General features: G+C 42.3%; 1 protein-coding gene and 1 non-coding gene across 2 annotated transcripts in view; both read right to left on the reverse strand.

Moving 5' to 3' along the window:
• Ras85D (GTPase ras-like protein 1) overlaps positions 1-23,944 on the reverse strand; it is a 45,236-nt gene that overhangs the window by 11,900 nt on the left and 9,392 nt on the right. The window contains exons 2-3 of the mRNA XM_089238055.1: positions 5,029-5,077; positions 204-232 (exon numbers count right to left, since the gene is read on the reverse strand). Coding sequence (XP_089094181.1) covers positions 204-232; positions 5,029-5,077 — 78 coding nt within the window. The remainder of the gene's footprint in view (positions 1-203; positions 233-5,028; positions 5,078-23,944) is intronic.
• TRNAT-CGU (transfer RNA threonine (anticodon CGU)) lies at positions 22,423-22,496 on the reverse strand. The gene has a single exon. It is a non-coding gene; the product is annotated as a tRNA-Thr (tRNA).

Raw genomic sequence — 23,944 nt, forward strand, 5'->3', positions numbered from 1 at the left:
CTCATACAACAATATTTCAAAATAGGCAACCTTAGATCTTTTTTCACTTGGTTTAATCTAAAAATATATCAACATCTACAGCAGTATCATGAATTTTTGCAATAGCGGTCAAAAATACAGCTCTGTTAGTTCTAGTGATCATGAAAAAAAATTAGTACTTTTCACTTAAATATCAATAAAAAAATAGAATTTTGCTCGCTCACCTATTGTAGGATCATACTCATCTACGAAGCTGAAAGACAAAAATAAAGGTTATTTATTATACAAATGACAAATATTGAAAATACAGTGTATATGTATATATATATATATATATAAATTCTAGCTAATCCGGCACATATCAGACCAGGGTGTGCCAGATCAGTGCAAGTCAATTGAAAAAAGCCCATTTAGATACAAACTTCTGCGTGAAGACACGCTATAACAAAATAAAAGAAATGCCTTTTGAGTAAGTGAGAAAGATGAAAACCAACAATTATGACTCAAAATACAAAAACAAGACACCGAACAGTTGTTTCGAGGCTAATATAGCCCCTTCTTCAGTCGTAGAATGTCTGTTACAGCACAGGCTACTCACTTGAATACAACACATGGTTGATTTGACACATGATGATGATGATGATACTTGACTTGATAGGGGTAGTGATGCATACCGTTACGATTGCAGGACGGGGCGTGTCAATGATGGAGCGGAAAGATAGGGCGATTGGGGGTGGGGCAAAAGGGGAATTGGACCCAAATATTGGATAAATATGGAGTGCTGGAGAAATCGTTAACTAAAGAAGAATTTTTATGAACGTAGAGTGCTTCAAAGAAATCTAAATCGAGAGGTAAAGAACATTTTTGAATGATTTTGGCAGAATAAAAGCCAAACTGGTGATTGTTGGTCCAGCGATGTTGTGCTATGGTAGACCATTTGAGGTCCTGATGTTTTTACATAGCACTTGCGTTCTGATTCCACCCCCCCCCCCCCCAAAAAAAAAATTTGACTTTCAGAACCTAAGTGCTACATAGCTCAAACGGTTTTCTACAGCATAACATTGCTGGACCAACAAACACCAGTTTGATTTTAATTCTGCTACCAAAATCATTTAAAAATTGTTCTTTACCTCTTGAATTTGTAGCACTTCAAATTCATAAAAATTCTTCTTCAGTTAACGATTTCTCCGGCACTCCATATTTGTCCAATATTTGAGCTCAATTCTTAAAATTGCCCCTTCCTTCCACTCCATTATCAATACACACCGTCCTACAATTGTAATGGTATGCATCATTACCACTATCAAGTCATCTCTCCCTCTGTCATCAACATCGTGCGTCGACCTCATATGAACCATGAGTGTTGAACCGTGTGTTGAAGCGAGTAGTCTGCATTACAACAGACTTTCTAACACCGAAGAAGAGGCTATATTAGCCTCGAAACAGCTGGTTTGGTGTTTTATTTTCATATTTTGGGTTATGATCGTTGGTTTTTACCTCTCATACTGTGTGACATGTTTTTTTCTTCCATACTTGAAGATAACTTGTTAGATTAACTCTTGTTAACTCAGATTATTGGACGGACTGGATTAGCGAACAGCTGGATTATAGAGAGTCTACTGTTTATAGACACTTGATTTATAAGTGTGAACAATTTCAAATCTAATTTGTAAAAATCATGGTCAACTTTAATCAATGATGTAGACTTTACATGGCTTGTATGTGATGAGTAACTAAAATATTTTAGGCCGCCGTTTTTCATATTCTTATTCTCTTCATATTCTTTCATATACCTTACATTTAACCTGCTGCTATGACATGTACAGGGCTCCCACTCAAAAAATGAGAAAAAGTAGGAAAACGCAGGACTAAAAAGTAGGATGGGGGAGGGTAACCCCCTTAGACAACATAATCATAGCATAATGGGAAAAAAAAAATCCCTGAAAAAAATTTTTTTTGCAAAAAAAAAATTTTAATTTTGAATTAACTTTTTTTTTTTCATAGCACTATTTCAGTTTCCTATAAGATTGACTTAAGCCACAGCAAAATGATAAATGACTTGGTGACAAAACCAATTTTTGCCCAAAACAGTGTACTCGCAACCACAGATAATTCTTTGCTGTCTCTCCTCATATGTATTACATTCTTTTTTTGGAGTCTTCCAAAGTGCAGTGCTTGTCAACTCTCTTCGACAAGGCACAGCATATTTTGAAGATGTAAGTTTTTTAAGAATGACACTCCTTCGAGACCACTTTCAAAAGCCCAGTGCAAAATGTGTAGGTTACAAGATCCGATGTAAATAAGGCAAGGTGAACTTGTTTTACTGCGTTGTCCATCATTTTTTAAAGAGATTTGTTCACATTTTACTGTTCAAAATGCTAGTGTAATCATTTTTGACAAATGAAGCACTTCCATTTCCAGCTCTTTGCTGAGCATTGTAAATATTGTTTATGCTTCTTCATGCCTTAAAAATACAGAAGACAACTACATGCTATTGGGTAGCATCAGAATCACCAAACCTAGAATAGGCCTATGTATCCAACTGCTTTGAAATGCAAACTGTTGCTTCACCTATTTGCACCGTAATTTTGAATGATGAATGTTAGTTACTGTCCAAGACCATGAAGTAATAAATACAAAATTATTTTTCCATCCAGACAGAAGTTTTTTATGACTACTATACTTGTTGAACTCTCAAACTAAGCAAATGAAAAATTAATCGACCAAATGGTCCACATACACCCCCCTTCCCAAAAATGATAAAATTTCTACTTTGGCAGAATCATTAACTGCATTCTTCAACATTTGTAATATTTGGCAACATATCAATGATTTCCTGTTCAATTAAAATCAATTACACAAATTTTGTCAATAGGATTTGGTAAAAAAGTAGGAAAAGTAGGACAAAACCGATAAAGTAGGACAAAAGTAGGACATTTTACCAAAAAGTAGGAAAAGTAGGACAAGTGGGAGCCCTTCATGTATCTTCAATGGCGATGTCCCTCCCTCATTGACTTGAGGAATGTAGAAAATGCATGTCAACAGCCTTGAAAGTAAGCTACTCATGGCAAATTTTAGTTTTGATGTCGTAATCACACATTACTATCCACCTTCTCTTCCTAACCAGATCATGGCCAGCCACTCTATCTCAATGGAGAGATTTTAGCAGTTAGTCGAAGAAGACCAGGGTCATGCTGGAAGCTGTTCATGTATGTGTTGTGAATCTAATGTGAAAGTCTGTTTCTGTGTAATGCTGTCATCTTCTGAAATTTTTTTCACTATGAGTGAAGTGCAATGATTGAACATTTGTAGCATTGTAGACCTGTGGCGAGACTTTTTAAAGGAGAGATTGGCTCGCATTCACCCCTTAAAGTTAGGAACCACAGAAAACCTACTTCAGCTGACCCCCCTCGAGTGGGGACGGCAGGTTCGAACCTGGGTCTTCACGATGACATTATTATCCTGAAATATTTTTTCTTCTAATTTCAGAAGAAAAATATATACAGTGGATCCCGCTAGAAATGTTTTTCAAAAACCATCATGAAAAAAAAGTTGTAAGCGGGAAAACACTTTGAACGGGAAATCTAGATGAATTTTTTTTCAGTCTAGCAGACACTGACATAATTTCAGATAATTTTGTGCTGTCCTCCAACTTCAGTTATTATGCAAACTTAAAATTAGGTGCCAATTTCAATTTTTTAGTCGCCATGGTGACCTGGTGCAGTATTAGTTGTTGTGGCCGGAGTTGGTGTGTGGTGAACCTAAGTAGTAGGTCAGTGAGTGAGTGATTGATCAAATGGATCAGGGAGTTGACAAGTGAGCAGGTGAACAGAAGAGTGGGTGAGTAAGTAAATGAGCGAGTGAGTCACTCGTACGTCACTCACTGACTAGGCAACATCCACTCAGTCACTGACACAGTTAATTACTCACTCAGTCACTCATACAGTTACCAACGCACACTGTTACCCATTTGCTCAATCGCTGATTCACCCATTTTTTGGTTCATTCATACCGTCACTTAATTGCTTACTCGGTAATTCCCCCATTCACTTGGTCCCTATACTCATAGGTGAAAATAGAGGTGAAAGTGTGGGCAGCATGATGATGTAAATTTACATATACCCATATACATTAAATCAGTAGGCCCCCCACCTTTGACGCTGCCTCCCCGTATGCCTATACTACCATACATCTCCTCCATATTCCTCTGGGGAACTTCTAACGATACTTTACGTAGAAATTTGTTTCTATGTAATGAATTGTATGATGATTGTTATAGTGCTGCCGCCTTTTTTTTGAACTATGAGTGAAGTGTAATGATTGAATATTTGTACCACCATAGGTCTGTTGCTTTCTTTGGTGAGACTTTTTAACGGGGAGATCAGCTCGCATTCAAAGTGCAAATGCGAGCTATACTGTCACTCACTCAATTGCTCATTCACATGGTCACTCAGCCAGTCATTCATAGGGTCACTTACTTACTAACTTCCTCACTCAGTCACTCATAAAGTTACTTACTTAGTAGCACGGCTCGACAAACTGAAAAAATATTTAGACCCCTGCCCATCTTCTTAGGAGCCAAGCATGGTATTTTGTTCAAGGAAAATGGTTTTAAATAATGTTTTCTCTTACTTTTCCCATGTTAAAAGACGCAGCGTAATGAAATCAGAAAATTTCATGTCACCATTTCTACTTTAATTTAGCAACCAAATTTGTACAATTTCAAGTGCGAATACTGATTTTCTAGTCACCATGGCAACCTGGTGTGCCTGAGATTTGTTCAACTCTGTTCACTAGCTTAATTTCTGCTATCTAAGTTACCAACTCATTCTGTCATGCACTGATGACGAACTGTTGGTGAATTTTCCCAACTGACTTTTCCCAAGGGTGAATTTTTTTCGTAAATCAAAAATCTCCACCTCCTCACAATTGGGGAAAAGTCATCCTAATCTCATCAAGCCATCATCCATTATAATATCAAAAATCGCAAGAAAAACTTCTACTGATGAATGCAATAGAAAAGAAAGAAACAGTTTCAGAGAGACTTACTGATTCTGAATCAACTGAATAGTCAAGGCACTCTTTCCAACGCCTCCAGCTGAAAAATAAAAACAAAAAAATTTTGCAGGAATTGCGGATGTGAAAATGCAAATCATGAAAAACAAACAAATTTTAAGAACAGCTTCACATAGATACAGTCAACTCCCGATAACTCCAATATCTGTTGAGTTATCGGGAAGTTGAAGTTTTCACTCAGCTCCAGAACGTTTTCCGTATATATTTCAGTGTTAAAATTTTCTCTCATTTAGCAACAGAATTTAGCAATAGAATTAACATCTGAGAGCAATGAATGAATGAACGCCAGGGTCTCTGCCACCAGACTTATCCCGTTGCCGAGATCTCTTCCAGCCCAGCTTCGTGGCAGAGTATGGAACAAAGTGAGTATACCTAACAGTCTGAGTGTGTAGCTGGCGTTGTGCATGATATTTCAGTGCTGCCATCTATACTTCAAATTGTGAGTGAAGTGTAATGATTGAATATTAGTAACGTTGTAGGCCTGTTGCTCTCTGTGGCGAGACTTTTTAACGGGGAGATCGGCTCGCATTCACGCCTTGAACATTTGAGAGCATTGAATCAACATTTGAGAGCACTGAATAAACATTAGCATTTAGTAGTAGATTCATTTGTCTGCTTGCAAAACAAGTGAATGACTTTCTCACAAAAAGGGCAGAAAATAGAGACTGTCAAAAACCACTGCATTTTTCGAGCGAGAGAGAAAATAATCTTCTACACACTTTATTTAGAACTAGCTACAGCACCCGGGGCTGCCCAGATTTTCTTCAATTACTGGGAGGACTGAAAAAGTGACACACCATTATAAAGGCATAAACTATTATGCATAACATTGCATAAAAGTGACAAACCATTGTAAAGGCATAAGAATGCATTGCCAGGGAACCAAAGTAACCATTCCAAAAAATGTTGAGGCCCAGGAACCACAGTTTTTCACCAATTTCGGGCATATGCCCACTCTGATAAACCTTTAAAGTGGCCTATTGTTCAATTCGGGTCCTGCTTGGTATACGTGCAAAATTTGGCGATATATCTAAAATCGTAGATTTGTATAGAGAAAACACACGCACGCGCACGCGCACGCACGCACGCACGCACGCACGCACACACACACACACACACACACACACACACACACACACACACACACACACACACACACACACACACACACACACACACACACACACACACACACACACACACACACACACACACACACACACACACACACACACACACACACACACACACACACACACACACACACACACACACAAAATCTTATATATAGATTTGTTTCATTTATACTAGTATCATGCATGTGCGTGTATTTCTCTTCAAACTAATGATAACTTGAAGTTTTTGTCGGCCGCTGCACATTCAACTTACCAAGATTTGACTGTATATTCAATGTGCAAGTGTATGTTTTATAGATAATGCAATAAACTTACAAAACGAACAATGACTTGACTGAAATGAGCTCCCGCCTTCCCCCTGGTAAAATAGCAGGCTAATGTTAACCCTAGAATGTTTATTTTCTTTCAGTGAAACTCTTTTTTTCTTTCCCTAGCAAAGATTGACCAGAAGTGGAAAGTTCATGATCATATCGAGGAAACAGAAGAGAAAAGAGATTATTCTAGTTTGATTTTTTTCCCCCAAATATAATCTTGGTTTCGGAACAGGTTATCGAGCCAGTTTGCTAAATCGAGATGGAGGAGAATGTATATGATTGGATACTCGTCATTACAAGTAGGTAGCAATTTTCAACTGAAGAACAAGTATTTGTTTCATTCGTTCCTCATTCTAAAACAAGCGCCATGTTCCCCCTTTTAAACGAGAGGTTTAAAACTGAAACCAAACATCAATATACAGTCGAATCCCATTATAACAAACTCTAAGAGACCGGAGAAATCACTTCATTATAAAGGAATTCCAGTTTTTTTGCATTGTTCCTATGTATACTCATCTGGAGGATTAGAAACGTGTTCGTTAAAACGAGATTCGACCATAATTAAATATTCATCATGATTCCTTATGCGTAATATACCTATTTATATGCTTTTGCAGGTATAACTGTGACATCGGAGTTGGGGTGCTATGAATTTATGAGCAACCATAGTATTTTGCAGCAAGGGTGTTCAACTTTTAGGAGAGTGCTGCCACTTCATTGATTTGAAAATGTGTTTGCGGCCCACTTGATTTAAGTGACATGGAATAGCGCACTACAGGTTAACCAAATGATCTGCAAATATGGTGCCGGTCATTTAAGAGATGTACAACTGCTCTGCGGATTACTTAGATTATTTGTGAATGCGCTGTGTGGGCTGCTGAAATGATATAGGACTGTCATGGGTCACTCAAGTCGTCTGTAAATATGCAGAAGTCTCTTTAGCGATATGAAAATGTGTCACAGACCACTTCAGCAATGCTAAACTGCACTGTAGGTCACACGGCACAGTTCCAGATGCCTTAAGTAATCTGTAAATATGCTGCAGGTCCCTTTAGTGATGTAGAAATGTGCAGCTTAGTTCATTCATGCAAAGCTAGGTTTGATGTCTCAGGCCACATCAGATGACTTTGAAGGCCACATTTGGCCAGCGGCAGGCATCCCTCTTTGGCCCATTAGCTCCAAAAACAACTTCCATACTTTCGAGTTCATATTGTTCTTAACACGGGTGGGGGGCACCCTTAGGCCTTAGTTTGCCTGGGCAGAAGTTCGGCTTTCTTTGACTCTAAACGGGAGGGGGGGGGGAAGATTAGAATACTTGCACCCCTGGTGTAAGTCACGACCACTTAAGTGATTAGTAAATGTACCGCGGGCCAGTCAAGTGCTTTGGAATTGTGCCGGGGCCTAAAAATAATTAATACGCTTTTTGTACCTCGAGTCACTAAACTGATCCATAAATATTCCACGGGTCACTTCAAGGATCTGCAAATGTCCCACGGGCTGCTTAAGTGCTCTGGAAATGTGCAGCGCGTCATAAGTAATCTGGAACTATGAGTGATAACTAAAGTGGATAACTCTAGATAACTAAAGTGATGTGAAACTGCACTGCGTGCCGCTCAAGTGCTCCCGATCTGTGCCGTGGGTAACTTGAGTGATCTTCATATATGGGGTGATTATAAAAAACTATCCCGACATATGGGCCCCTAACTATCATACCATTCACAGAAACTGAATGAAATTTTGGCATAAGGTATTTTGATGTATGCGCTCAAGAATGATATGGAAAACAACAGTGTCACTCTAACAGTTACGGTTACAGTGAGAAAATTTCGAAAATATCAAATGGCAACACCAAGTTTTTTGTATTGGAATGCGATCTCCATACTGAAAAACCCTAAATAGCGTTGGAATGGCACCTGTAGCACGAAAATCCCCAGAGCTAGGCAAGGAAAAAGTAAAAAGGACTTTGCCGTGCACCAGAGCATTAATGTTTGTTTCATTCGTCACACCGTTTCTTCCCCAGCCTGATTGGTCCTCCACAAGGTCACGTGGAAAATTTGTGAAACACAATAAAATGCTTTATTTTATGCCGCTTCTCTGTCCTTATTGGTTGTCCTCACTTTTAGCCCATCTACCGCCGGTGATTTTCATTTTTTGCCGTTCGAACGCTATTTAGGGTTTTTCACAATGGAGATCACATTCCAATACAAAAAACTTGGCGTTGCCATTTGATATTTTCGAAATTTTCTCACTGTAACCGTAACTGTTAGAGTGACACTGTTGTTTTCCATATCATTCTTCAGCGGATACCTCAAAATACCTTATGCCAAAATTTCATTCAGTTTCTGTGAATGGTATGATAGTTAGGGGCCCATATGTCGGGATAGTTTTTTTATAATCACCCTGTATATCACTAAAGTGATGTGGAACTTGACAGACAACTAAAGTGACCCACGTTGCATATACAGAGGGTCTCTTTAAGCTCTCTGGAACTGTGCCGCTCGAGTGATCTGTGAAGGTGGAGCTTACTTAGTTCATTTTTTGAAAATTTTGTTTGGGGTCGCGGGCGACGGGTTGAGCTTGCATGACTCATGTGAATTGAAAGCAGATGATGATACTCCATAGTAAAAAAACGCGTGTGTAAAACCAAGCGTAAAAACCACAAATGATGACTCATGTTCCGGCAACACCATATCTATAAAAAGAAATGTTTTTTCCCCCTTCCCTGAAGATTTTCTTTTTTTGGGGTCGACCACAAAACAACCTTGAATTATCTCTCGTACACACAGAAAAAAATTTCCTCCATCTTTTTCTTTCTCCTCCCTCGTAGCCATGATGACAATGTCCGTCTGCCCTTGGAGTCCAAGCCAACCCTGGGCAAGAGGGAGAAGATTGCCTGTGCGCCTGTACGGAAATTTTTGCACATAAAGCATGTCAACCAGAGGCGAATTTATGCTTTTGCCGCCTAGCTCTTCTCCCATTCTAGTCCGATTTTCTTGAGGGGTCATTCAAGTATTACGTCAGCATCGATGGGGGAAAAGGGGGGGGGGGTTCCGATTTGCTGACTTTTGATGACAAGGGGGAGGTTTGGATGATGCTTACGTCATTACGTCATCAACCACCTCTTTATGAAGATATGAAATATTCTTAATGGCATCTTATTCGTGCGACAAAAACGGAAAAATACCCTTCGATAGTTATTGGGCACCTGAACTAACATTCTCCCTATTAAGTCCCCCTACAGAGCCAATTTAGTGATCTCTAAATATTTCACGATCCTTCAGGTGCTCTGGAAATGCGCCCGGGCGGCTTAAGTGCTATGGAACTGTGTGTGTGCGTGTGCCACGCATCATTCGTAATTATGCCACGGATCATATGTTATATATATCAAATCTGGAAATGTTCCGCGGGTAACTTGAGTGATGTAATGTTAAGTGCTCTAAAACTGCCACATTGTCTCTAAAGATGGAAATAAATCTCAAATCAACGGATCTCTAAATGTGCCACGGATCGTTTAAGTGTTCTGGAACTGTGTCGCGGGCTACTCAAGTTATGTTTGAATGTGAAAGTGATCTTTGAGGCCTACTTCAGTGACCTGAAAATGTGCCGCGGGCCACTTAAATTCCCTGGAATTGTGCCACGGGTCATTCAAGCGATTTGTAAATGTGCCGCTTAGTTCATTTTTACAAAATTAGGTTTGGGGGGGGGGGGAAGCACATTCAGTGTGCGGGTCAAGGGTTTACCATTATATGGCTTAAAGGGTGGGTCGCAATGAATTTCTTAAAGAGAAATTTTGAGTTGTTACCCTTCAAATAAGATTGAAATTAACAGAAATCGGTTATAATAACATATATTTTTCATTAAAAAATAATTTTTCCGTCTGGGGGGGGGGAAGCGCGCACGAGTCCCCTAAGCCCCCTCCTGCGTACGTTTTTGATCCCACCAATATGCGTTAGGAGGCAGTGCTGACGAAATTTTGCGGACAAGATGGGGGGGGGGGGGGAAGGGGCTAAAAATTTGCTGACGTAATACTTGAACGGTCCCTGACTACTGTTTCCTCGAACTCGCCACCAAGTGCTATAACCTACTTGGCCCTTCCCCCACTCTTGCAAGTACACCCATGACTCTATTTTTTGGTCACTCCCATGCTCACCCTTCTCTAAGTCACTCTTTTGTTCATTCATATTCTTTCACTCTCTGGGTCTCTTTTGGTCATTCTTGCACATATATAGGTCACTCATCGGCCTTGTATGTCAAAGGAAACGGCCAATCACTCGCGGCCCGGTTCTGAGTAATGTCAAGGCTCGGCAGTTGAGGAACGCTGGTCTACAGCGTATATACTCAACCCATGGCCCGCGGGCCAAATGTGACCCTCGGCGTCATTATATTAATGTAGTCCGATCTCAAACGTAATTTTGTAATAATAAACGAGGCGACACATTTCCATGTCACGTAAGTGACCCGCAGCTTCAGATCATAGTGTGCGGTGGCATAATTTCAGATCACTTGAGTAACTTGCGGCAGTTTCAGATCATTGAAGCGACCCGCGGCACAGGAGGCGTAAGCGGGAGGGGGGGGGTGTCCCGTGTTCACAGATCATAGTCATGTAGGCCTCTTATGGACATGAGGCCTCCCCGCGGGACATGGCTGGATGAATCCGTCATGTGCATCGACAAAAAAATCCGCCTTCGTGAGAATAACTTTTTTGGCAAAAAAAACCCCGCATTTAAATATACCAACTCCTCCAATATTTATGAATTTTTTGCAACTATTTATGAATTTATGGGACACCCTGTATTTCTTTTATGATATCGATTTTGAAATTTCGGGATTGCGACTCATTTGAATTTCGGACGTCGGAATCGTGACTTCTCGAGATTTTGATTTCGTATACCGAGATTGTGACCAGCCGAGATTTCGACCGGGTCGGGATTTGGGATGCGGGGATCTCGACCTAGTTGGAATTTCGGAACTGTGACTTCTCGGGATTTCAATTTTGTTGGGATTTTGGATGCCGGGATTGTGACTCATTGGAATTTCCACTGGGTCAGGATTGTGACCTGCCGAGATTTCGACCGGGTCGGGATTTGGGCTGCGGGAATCTCGACCTACGGAATTTCGAAACTGACTTCTCGGGATTTTATCTTGTTGGGATTTTGGATGCCGGGATTGTAACTCATTGGAATTTCCACCGAATTGTGACCCGACAAGATTTCGACCGGGTCGGGACTCGCGCTGCGGGGATCTTGACCTAGTTGGAATTTCGGAACTGTGACTTCTCGGGATTTCAATTTTGTTGGGATTTTGGATGCCGGGATTGCGACCTGCCGAGATTTCGACCGAGCTGCGGGGATCTCGACCTACGGAATTTCGAAACTGTAACTTGTCGGGATTTCAATTTTGTTGGGATTTTGGATGTCGGGATTGTGACTCATTGGAATTTCCACCGAATTGTGACCTGACGAGATTTCGACCGGGTCGGGACTTGGGCTGCGGGGATTTCGACCTAGTTGGAATTTCGGAACTGTGACTTCTCGGGATTTCGATTTTGGATATCGGTATTGCGACCTAGTTGAAATTTCCCGTACGACGGCCCTGGGAGACGAGACACACGCAAGCTGGGATTTCAACTGCGGTGTAAAAGGGAATTAGTTCATCACTTTCAGAGAGAAAAGCAATGCTATAAACGTGTTTCCCTTTCATCATACTGATGAATAAGTCGATTTCCTATTATGCCTGTGAAATTCTGAATCGATTGAAGGAAGGTTTCTCGGAATTACGCCAAGTTTATTACGAAAACAAAGCAATAACAGCTCTCAGAAAATACCAGGGCGTCTGGTGTCTTTCACTTTTTTCCCAGTGATACTATTCTTTTTTCTTTTGTATGGAGAAGGTTACAGCTTCGTGGATATGTATAATTCTGCCGCTGAACACCTGTCGGTTCTTTCTTATTACCCCCCCATCCATCTGGTGGTGTAGTAGGTCGCATCTGCTAGGGCTTGTAATAGAAGCCTGCTACTTTATACACTGTATTCGCGTGCTTTCTCGTCCTTGATGTAGAGTGTGGCGCCCTTTTCCGAGACAGAGAGTGGCTTCCCGGAATTGCGAGACGCATCATAGATCTCTTCTTCCCCCCCCCCCCCCCCACTACCCATTCATGCTCTTGTTCCCGAAAACCAGGTGCTTGGCTCCTCTTGTGATCCTCATTCATTGCAGCTGGGGCTTTTATTCAATTTCACGTGTAAAACAGCCCCTAGTGGTGAAGAATTAAGCTTGTCGATTTAAGCCTGACAATTCCGTTGGTGAATTGAAGTCTATATATTTTATGCGATAACGATATTTTTACGTAGATCGGAGGGTGGGGGGGGGCTGTTTAACCTTTTGGAAAGTGCGGGCCACAATATATTAAAAAAAATATGCTAAACCCATGGCCCTCGGAGTAATCTGATGTGGACCGCGACCTCAAACCTAATTTTGTAAAAGCGAAGTAAGCGACACATTCCCAGATCACTTAACTAACCTACGGCACATTTCCGCAGCACAGTTACAAATCACTCGTGGCATGTTCCAAGAATTCAGGTGACCCGCGGCACTTCTCAGGTGCGGTAAAATTTCAGAGAATTTAAGCGATCCACTGCATAGTTAGAAGTTTAACTATCCCGTGGCACAGTTCCAAAGCCCTTACGTGACCCGCGGCACGTCTCCAGATTACTGCGGCACGGTTCCAGATCACTTAGGGCGGTATTCACCGACATGGTTTAAACTATAGTCACAATTTTTTGATGAGAGATCGACACGGATTGGTTAAATTCAGGTTTTTAACCCATCTATGGTGATCTCTTATCCAAAAATTGTGACTACTGTTTAAACCATGTGGGTGAATACGGCCCTTAGGCAACCCGCGTCACAGCCTTGAATGGCCCTCGGCATATTTACAGACCACCACTGCACAGCTTTAGATCGCACAAGTACCTGCGGGCGTTGTTTCAGATCACGTTTTCAAATCAGTGAAGTGGCCCGCTCTCTCCAAAAGGCTGAACACCCTTCGGATTAAAACAAGGGTGCTCAACCTTTTTGTTGAGTGCGGACCACTACATCGGTTAGGAAATGTATCGCGAGCAACTCTGGAGTTCTCTAGGAAATGTCCGCCTCACACCATTCGGGTGATCTGAGAATGCGTGCGAGCACACTTCTGCAAATGTACCACGAACCAATTCAACTGGAGGAGTGTCGCGGGTCATTCAAGTGATTTCAAAATGTACTTGGTGAGGGGGGGGGGGGGTCGCTGAAATAATCTGGAAATGTGGCACGGTCCACTTTAAGCGATTTGATAGTCTTTCGTGGGCTAATTGAATGACTTGTGGTATTTGTGGCGGACAACATCGACTCCGTGGGCCATGGGTTGAGCATGTATGGATTAAATTTTGAAACAAAAACCAGGGTCATCTTACACGGGTGAGTGGGCCCCGCCCACATAGAATTTTTGATGCAAATGCCATTTTTTTGACACGACAAGCGTCGAAAACCCAACCCTGCCTTTAAGTGATCTGCAGCTTAGTTCATTTTTGCAAAACTAGGTTTGAGGTCGTGGGCAACTTCAGATGACTCTGAGGGCCATGGGGGTTGAGCAATTTACATGGGGGAAAACCATAGTTCCTCAAACTTTTCGTTCCATCGCGCCGTTCAATTTTGTTTTCGCTCATCACCCCCAACCCATAGGATTTTATACGGAACCCCATTATCTTCCACCGCCCTCTCTCCATATACTGGACTATTCCATCGTCCCAGGGAGCGATACTGAATACTTTGGGAAACACTGGGTTTAACGGAAGCTTTTACACAAGGGAAAGGGAAGGGGGTGTCCTACAACGGACGATTAACCTTAAAAACTTTCCCATTTCCGTCCAATATACATAATAGGAATTTAGGGAATTTTTACCGGTCCCTTTGTGGCACTCGCATGTCGCCTCACATCCTAGATTTCTATCCGTTGGGATTGATTTGTGTTTTCTGTACACGGCAACCTAAAATAGAATCTCCCTCCCCCCCATTTCTGATTCGGGGGGAAAGGGGGGGGGGTTGTTGTCATCAACGAAACAGCGACAATCAGCCAGACTGTCAAATAGGCAATGACGTATCTGGCGAAACTCCCGTACGTGGTTTTTTTTTAGAGGATAACAGGTGTCGCCGTGACACATCGGTGACGATAGATTTAGGAGACGCCGTTTTTTTTTTTCATCTTTTGATAGGTACAGTGTCGTCGGAAGCAGCAGCGCGTATACTTATTCCTCTCATTCAATGTACATACTCGCGGCGAAATGAAAGGGAAATTCCGGGGACACGGGAATGTTGAAGGGAATCGTGCACGGAAAGTTCATCTCCAACAATTCACCGCCAAAGTGACATATTGAGTGAGTGGATGAGCAAGTGAGTCCGGGAGTTAGTGTGTGAGCGAGTCACCCATAAGGTCACCGGTTCATCCATACGGTCACTCACACATTTTGATAACTTGCTCGTTCCCTCGATCATGCATTCCGTTACTCACTGACCCGGTCACCCGACCATTCAGTTGATCACTTACTCGGTCGCTCATAAAGTTAGTCACTCGCCAACTCATTTGGTACACTCACTCAATGGCTCACTCATTTGATTAACTCACCCACTCCCTCGATCACATTCATTCGATTGCTCATGAAATTATTCAAACGCTGACTCATTCAGCAGCAACTCATTCGGTGAATTTCCTCAGCGCGATGATTTTGTAAATCAAATTATTTCTACAACGCGGTGTTTATATTTCTTCACTTTTTCTAAAATAGGGTTGAAGAACACTGGCTTAGAACCAGGCGCGGATCCAGGATGATGCGTCGGAAGAGACGAATTGTGTAAATTCGTTGAATCATCCCGTATTACGGGACAGGAAAATTTTCCCATATCATTCTGCTTTTGCGGGGGCGACCGTTCTTATCCCCCCCCCCCCCCCACCCACTGGACCAGCTTCTGAGCGAAGGCAGAGATCTTCAACTGCGAATGTAGCCGAGCCGGATACCTTACGCTGCGAATAAGTAGCCTAGGGAAATATCTTCAGCGGCAAATGAAGCCTAGGAAAATACCTTCAGCTGCGAATAAAACTGGGGGCAGTCGTCTCCACCTGCGAATGGAGCGGAGGCAGGCATCTTCAGATTAGAATGAAGCCGAGATTGATATCTTCACCTGCGAATGGAGTGAAGGCAGTCATCTTCAGCTGAAGCCTAAGATCTTCGTATGAAGCCTAAGAAAATATCTTCAGCTGCGAATGAGAAGCCTAAGAAAATATCTTCAGCTGTGAATGAAGCTGGGGCAGACGTCTCCAGCTGCAAATGGAGCGGAGAGGCAGGCATCTTCAGATTAGAATAAATCCGAGGTTCATATCTTCAGTTGCGTATGTAGCCGAGGCTGATATTTTCATCTGTGTATGAAGCCGAGGCTTGTATCTTCAGCGGCGAATGGAGCGAAGGCAGGCGGATCCAGGGTGATGCATCGGAGGAGCGACTTATTGTGAAAGTGTATTGAACCATCCCGTATTTTACGGGACAGGCAAATTTTCTCATATTATTCTGTTCGTCGATTCGATAGGTCGACCGCTCGTATTCTCCTCCCCACTGGATCAGCTTCTGAGCGAAGGCAGAGATCTTCAGCTGCGAACGAAGCCGAGCCGGATATCTTATGCTGCGAATGAAGCGTAGGAAAATATCTTCAGCCGCGAATGAAGCTGGGGCAGACGTCTAAAGCTGCGAAGGTGAGCGGAGGCAGGCATCTTCAGATTAGAATGAAGCCGAGGCCGATATCTTCAGCAAGCGAATGCGTCGGTGGAATCATCCCGTATTTTACGGTACAATACAAATTTACAACATAATATTCGGCTAGTGGGAGGGACGATCCACCCCCCCCCCACCCCAACCTAGATCCGCGCTTGGATAGAACATTGCTAACTAAAATGACAGAGCTGCCAGAAAAATATGTTTTTTTAAAAAACTAAAAAACGGGACGCATGGTCACCGTTCTCATGCCAATGAAATTTTTATCTATTTTTGTCGGATACGATTAATCAATCGGATATTGTTATCAAAAAAAAAGAAAAAGAAATCCCGCGTGATCGGATTCAAGCGCCGTGCATCATCATCATCACCACCACACTGTAATAGTATAGATATAATATCGGACAAGAAAATGTCAAAGGTTAACGACTGGTGTTGACTCCGAAGAAAGAAGATTAAAAAATATAAAAAGGTGCCGGTTTTTTCCTCTTTTTTTTTTATGTAACAAATGCAGTAAAATATAAATCCGGCACCTTATTCTTGAGACGAGAGTATAACAATCGAACAACCTGTTGTTGGTCTTCGCCCTCGACCTGCAGAAAAGGGGTGTAAGTAAAAAGAAAATCGGCACAAACACTTCTTGGAATTCCGGCTCCAACCCAATCTCTTCTCTATTTTTTCCCACGCCTTTGGCTTGACTGGAGGGAAAGGAGGGGGGAAGGGGTGCCCCCCTCCTCCGTCTTCCCCCTCGCCATTTTCTTACCATCTGGGGAGGGGCGAAGAGAACCAAGAAACCCACGAAACGTGAGAGGGGGGGGGGGAGAACTTCTTTCATCTCCACACAACGTCATGATCAGAAAACAGGTCCGATTCCTTTTAACCTCCTTCAGATACAGTATCTCTAGGACAGGCATCTTCAACCCGGTGCTCCCTGAAGCAGAGCCGGAGTCAGAGCCGTCTTAAGAGTATCATGGGCCCCCGGGCCAAGTGGTTTACCGGAGGCCCTACCTGGTAAATTTCAACCGGATCTCATTTTTGTGAGGCCCCTCTTCTCTTGAGGTCCCCGGGCCGTACCCTAGTGGGCCCATGCGTTAAGACGGCACTGCCCGGAGTGCCAAAGCCTGTGATGGTACTTCTAGGAGGCTTTGGGAGTGCTCGATGCTCGCGAGCACCTGATCAAAGTTCCAATCAAATACCCTGCGTTTTTAACAAAATTTTAACAAATTGCGTTCTAGAATTGAAGTCATCCTGATTCCATGCAATCGTAAAGTCGAACTTGCCGAAAGGGTGCTCTTCTTTTTGATGATGGATACAGGCAGCGCTCGCGAATAGGAAAAAAAGGTCGAAGCCCTTTGAGAAAAAATAAAAGACCTAAATACTACTTGACTGAATATTTTTACCAATAGACGGCAGCAGCACGACTAGTTTCGAAATTTTTATGTAAAAATTTATTTAAAAAAATGGAAATTTTTGAGAGAAATTTGGTTCGTCGAGATCACACAATCACCGACCTCCGATGATTTGCGCAAGAAAATCTTTGTGTGCTACGGTTACCTCCATAACTTCCACAGTAGGTTTTTGAAATCAATCACGTGCCCTGTGTGTGTGTGTGGTGTTTAAAGAGGTTTTGTGTTTGTTGAAAATACAAATTGCTTTTTTTTTGTCAAATCAGAAATAATTTTTCTTTCCGCGTTAAGGGGCCGTTCAAATATTAGTCAGCAACATTTTTTGCAATTTTTGACCTCCCCTTGTCAGCACTGCTCCCTACCTCCTAACGCATATTGGTGGAATCAGAAACGTACGCGGGAGGGGGGGGCATAGGGGGCTCGTGCGCTTTCTCCCCACACGAAAAAAAAAATGTTAATGCAAAAAATGTTCAAAAAAAATATCTTCATATGTTATTATAATCGAGATTTCCGTTAATTTCAATCCTATTTGAAGGGTAAGAACTGAAGTTTTCTCTTTAAGAAATTCATTGCGACCCATCCTTTAAGCCAATTTATGGTAAACCCTTGACCTGCAAACTAAATGTGGCCCCTCCTCAAACCTAATTTTGTAAAAATGAATTAAGCGGCACATTTACAAATCGATTGAAAGACCCGTGGCACAATTCAAGGTCACTGAAGTAGGCCTCAAAGATCACTTTCACAGATCACCTAAGTAACCCCCGTGATACAGTTACAGAACACTTAAACAATCCGTGGTACATTTAGAGATCCCCTTGAGTGACAAGTGGCACAGTTTTAGAGCACTTAAGCGGCCACCAGTGTGGTTCTACATCACTCAAGTTACCCGCGGACCATTCCCAGATTACTTAAGTGATACGGTGGCACAGTTCCAGAGCACTTGAAGGATTCGTGAAACACTTAGAGATCACTAAAGTGGCTCTGTAGGGGGACTTAATAGGGAGAAAGAATGTTAGTTCAGGTGCCCAATAACTATCGAAAGGTTTTTTTCCGTTTTTGGCGCACCGAATAAAATGCCATTAAGAATATTTCATATTTTCATAAAGGGTGGTTGATGACGTAAGCATTATCCAAACCCCCCCCCCCTCACCAAAAGTCAGCAAATCGGAAACCCCCTCCCCCCATCGATGCTGACGTAATACTTGAATAAATACTATACCACGAAACTAATCCACGAAAGTAATTTAAAAAATTAAGTTTTTACCATCTTGTCGCGGCCCGCACAAAATCACTTTTCACACCTCACGCGGGCCAGTTGCTGGCCATCCCCGACCTATACGGTTATTCACTCGATCACTCACCCGCTGACATATTCATTCAACTGCTCAATCACTCACTCACTGGTTATGGACTGTTTTCGATGAAATTCCCGTAAATCGAGATGCTATAAGTCAACAAAACGTTAGAGCCAGGGCCATTTTAGAGTGTGGGCTCATCCGACATGACCCGAGGGACCTTCGTGTCCATAGGAAGCCTACATGAGAACCGGGATACTACGCTTTTCGATAATAAATAATGCGTAATCTGTTACTTCTAAATTAGTACCGGCCCAAAACGCTACACTCTGCACGGGGGAAGGGGAACCTCCATGCTGTTGAGACGGCCCTTAATCTGCATAGAATCTTGCACGAAAGTCAAGCTCACTGAACTCTAGCCCACGAATCCAGAGGGCAACATTAAGAAATTCAATCAAAAAGAATTTAAAAAAATTTAAGGTTCCCACTCCTAGTGCGGGCCACCTTTTTTCGACAAGCGGGCAAGAAGAAAATACGGTACAAAAAATGGGCCATGGGAGAAAAAAAAACCACTACTGTAAATGGCCCGAAAAACGTCCAAGCAACGACCTTTCTTACCGTCGGCGCCACAAAAATAGATAAATAAGTAAATAGGCGGCCACCGTTCACACGCAGCTAAAAAAAAAAAAAACCCTCAAGAACTAATCACAGGGCGCGCAACACAGTTGAAGGGCCTCGTAACACTTTAACCGCCTCCCCCTCCCCTCCATATTCCATTATACTTTGCCTACATTGTAAAGAATGCTAATGGCGATGCGTCGATCGGGGCTCTTTATGAAATTTGTCGCCCGGCGATTATAGTGAGTGACGTTTGTTGCAGTGAGCGCGCGCACACACACAAGAGAAGGAGCGCCCATAAAAAGTCGCAGATTTGCGTGGGAGGGTGTAATCGGGCCAGCACCCACGCGGCAGCAGCATACATACACTGTCTGGAAAAAAAAACAACACCACACTAGATGAAATTCCTTCACTGGAACGCGTCAGAGGGAGCCCGGGCCCGGCTGTTTAGCTGAGGCTCTCTGCCTGCCATTTGCCCTATGTGTGTGTGTGTGTGTGTACATATCGAAGGGGGGTGGTTAGACAAGACTCTCGGCCACCATCATCACTGCAAATACGCGCAGCCTGCAACAGCAATGAAAACATTCGAACCTTCTCCAGCCTAGCTCAAGGAATTCTAGGGCCGGGGTCCCAAACACTTTTTTATTGTGGATGTACCGAAATGCTGAAGAATACCGACAGAATTAATTTAAAAATCTTCAACAATTTGATGGGCCCCATCCGACTCTGGGGGGCCCTTTGAGAAAATCCTGCTTAAATAAAAATAAGGGGCCGTTCATGTATTACGTAAGCAAATTTTTAGCCATTTTTGACCCCCCCCCCCTTGCAGCAAAACTTCGTCATCAGCTCTGCCCCTCTGAATCCTAACGCATATTGGTAGGACCAGAGACGTACGCAGGTGAGGGGGGGGCATAGGGGGATCGTGCTCCCCCCCCGGACGATCAAAAACTTATTTTTTTATGCAAAAAAAATATTTTTTAATTGAAATTTCGGAGGAAAATACCTTCATATGTTGTTGTTATAATAAATTTCTGTTAATTTCAATGTTATTTGAAGGCTATGAAATTTATCTTTAATAAACTCATTGCAACCCACCCTCTAAGCCTTCTAATGATAAATCGCATAAAGGCCCTTGGTCCGCGGACCAAATATGGCCCTGGGGGTTATTTGATGCGGCCTGACCTCCTCAAACCTAATTTTGTAAAAATGAACTATTTTACAAATTACAACCATTTACAAATCGCTTAAATGTCCCGTGGTACAATTCCAGAGCATTTAAGCGGCCAGTGGCACATTTTCAGGTCACTTTAATGACCCGGGACACAGTTCCAGAACACTTAAGCGATCCGTGACACATTTAGAGATCCCTTGAGTGACCTGTGACGTAGTTTTAGAGCACTTAAGTGTCTCCCAGTGCAGTTCTACGTCACTCAAGTTACCCGCGGCACATTCTCAGATTACTTAAGTGATCCGCGGCATATAATTACGGATCACTTGAGTGATGCGTGGCACATTTCCAGATCACTTGCATCCGCGGAACATTTAGAGATCACTAAAGTGGTTCTGTAGGGCACTTATCAATAGGGGGGGGGGGCTGAATGTTACTTCAAGTGCCCACAAACTATCGAAAGGTTTTTCTCGTTTTTGGCGCACCGAGTAAGATGCCAGTAAAAAAATTTCATATTTTCATTAAGGGTGGTTGTTGACGTAAGCATTATCCAAGATGCTGGGTGGGGGGTCAGCACCTCCACCTGGAAAGCAAAATTAGAGAAGTTTCAAAATTCTGAAAAATTCAGACATAAAAGAATGCGCGTGCTGGAAATGAAAAAATCTTGATGAATAAAAAAAATCTTCAATAATTTCGCACTCCTCCCTCCCCGTCTGACCCAGGACAGCATTGAGACAATGTTGGAAGTTAACATTTCAAAATGCTCATCAATATAAACTGTGTTCAGGGCCGCCTTTTACAGTTTTAGTTACTATGGACTCCCCTCCAGTGTCACTTAAAAGAAATTAGAACGAAATTGGTGGTGGGGGGGGGGGTGTCAGAATTCACAAAGACTATTACAGAATGTCCAGGAATGCTTTAAAACACCGACACAAAAATATGAGCAAACAAAAAAACTATGAAAATTCAGAATTTAGTTCAGAATCAATGAAAGCAATGATAGTTCAGAAATAACGAAAGAAATGATTTGAGAAAAATAGTTCAGAAATTAACAAAAGAAATAATTTTCAGTATTATCAAGAATCCAGAATCAATAAAAGAATTAATTCCAGAATAAAAGGAAGTCTTCAATAATTCGAAGGGCTCTTTGTTTCACTTTTCCCTCCCCCCAAAATTATGAAAGACTCATTTATTGTGAATTCTCATTAATTTTTTTTTTTTGCAATGAAGACAAATTACATTTTTTTCAGAATTCCTGTACATTTCAATGGTGTCTATGTCGATGACTTCCCCTCTCCAAAAATATTTCTGCCCCAGGTCCTGAATTTGTTAAGACGACTTGTTACGTTAACCAAATTTTAAAAAAGTATATAAAAAATTTCAATGCATGATTAGGAATCAATACAAACGTAGGGGGGGGGGGATATCCACCACGAGAGTCCCCTGCCTGCTTACAGCCTTATTTCAACATGGGCAAGTAGGAAATTTTCTACTCCCCCCCCCCCCCCCCAACACTTCCAAAACACAAATTTAAGCAACATATATTCTCAAAAGTCAACCATTAACTATAGTCCCAATCAAGGAAAGTTATTTTCCGGATATTATGCTGAGGTGAGCTCGGAAAGAAAAGTCATCACGTCTCCGCCGGGACTCGAACCCAGGCCCTCTTGCATACGGGGCAAGCATGCTACCATCTACACCACTGGAGACACATGAATCTGCCTTCCAAATTTCACGCACTGTGTCGTGAGGCAAGTGCCTCACGACACAGTGAGAAGAGAGGCTACTAATGCCTCTACTTCAGCGCCTCACGACACAGTGCGTGAAATTTGGAAGGCAGATTCATGTGTCTCCAGTGGTGTAGATGGTAGCATGCTTGCCCGGTATGCAAGACGGCCTGGGTTCGAGTCGCGGCGGAGACGTGATGACTTTTCTTTCCGAGCTCACCTCAGCATAATATCCGGAAAATAACTGTTTCCTTGATATCTCTGGCTGAGAATAAAGCCATCTATATCTCTCTATAGTCCCAATCTTTCTACTCCTTATCAAGCATCTAGGGGCGGGACAGAAATATATATGATTGATACTCCCTATCAAACACCTGCATTTCAAGTCAGGCTCTAGCCACAAAAAGCAGTGTAACAATAGTCTACTGCATTCTCGCAACAAAATATTGACAGCTAATTTACGATGCAAATTATTAGGAGGAGGGTGCAGATGTCTACGCTGGTATAATGACAAGCCCATACATAAGTCATTCCTTGAGACATAATAGGTTGAGATAGCTATTTTAGTGTCTTACAGCTGGGTAAAACTTCTGAAAAACAGAATACATATGAGTTAGAGCAACAGGCCAACAACGATAAATTATTCAATCATTATACTTCACTCATATTTAGAAAAACTGGTGGCAGATGGCAGCACTACCCATAACAAGCATTACACAGAAACAAACTTCACGTCAGGTTTCACTACACGTACACTCCCGCATGTACCAATTCGTTAGAGGTTCCGCAGAGTAATATGAACGAAGTGCATGTGTGGTTTAGTAGTAGTAGCAGCTTGTTGTCCCATGGTAAGATTCCAAACACCCCCCCTCCCACCATAGATGCATTTATATTCAAAAATGACAGAAGTCTATTGCAAAATTGAATGGCTAAATGGGGTTTACTCAAAAAGTATCTGGCCATAATTTTTCGCGCATACACCAATGAAGCTAGGGATGCATGGTTTGGGGTGCATATGTATATGCAATCTGAGTGTGTAGGCTTGACTTTCTTTTTTCGTCTGCAGACAGCTGATGAATGAGGAAGTTAAGTGAGCACTGTCAAATTTTCATTTTTGACAACTGCCCCAATCGTGATGGAGCTGTCAATTATGACACAAAACTTCTTAGTAGTACTCCTTGGTGATGGTTGAGCAGTGCGATGCACACCACCATGATGAACTATGCCACCAAAGTCATAGGACAGTCAGTATGACTTTGACATTGCACCTCCCGAAGCCCAAATCGTCAGTCATTATAGAATAAACTGATCCAATGCTAATCCTCGCATTCTCTACAAATTCTGTGATCACGATTTGATGATCCTGTACCACCAGGGTCCTCACTTGGCTGATAACGGTCTTATTTCTGGATGTCAAGGGCCTCCCAGAAT

The sequence above is a fragment of the Pholcus phalangioides genome, unplaced genomic scaffold, assembly GCF_987345545.1.
Source record: "Pholcus phalangioides strain wild (caught in Gottingen) unplaced genomic scaffold, Ppha-v1.0 ptg000010l_1, whole genome shotgun sequence".
NCBI lineage: Eukaryota > Metazoa > Arthropoda > Arachnida > Araneae > Pholcidae > Pholcus > Pholcus phalangioides.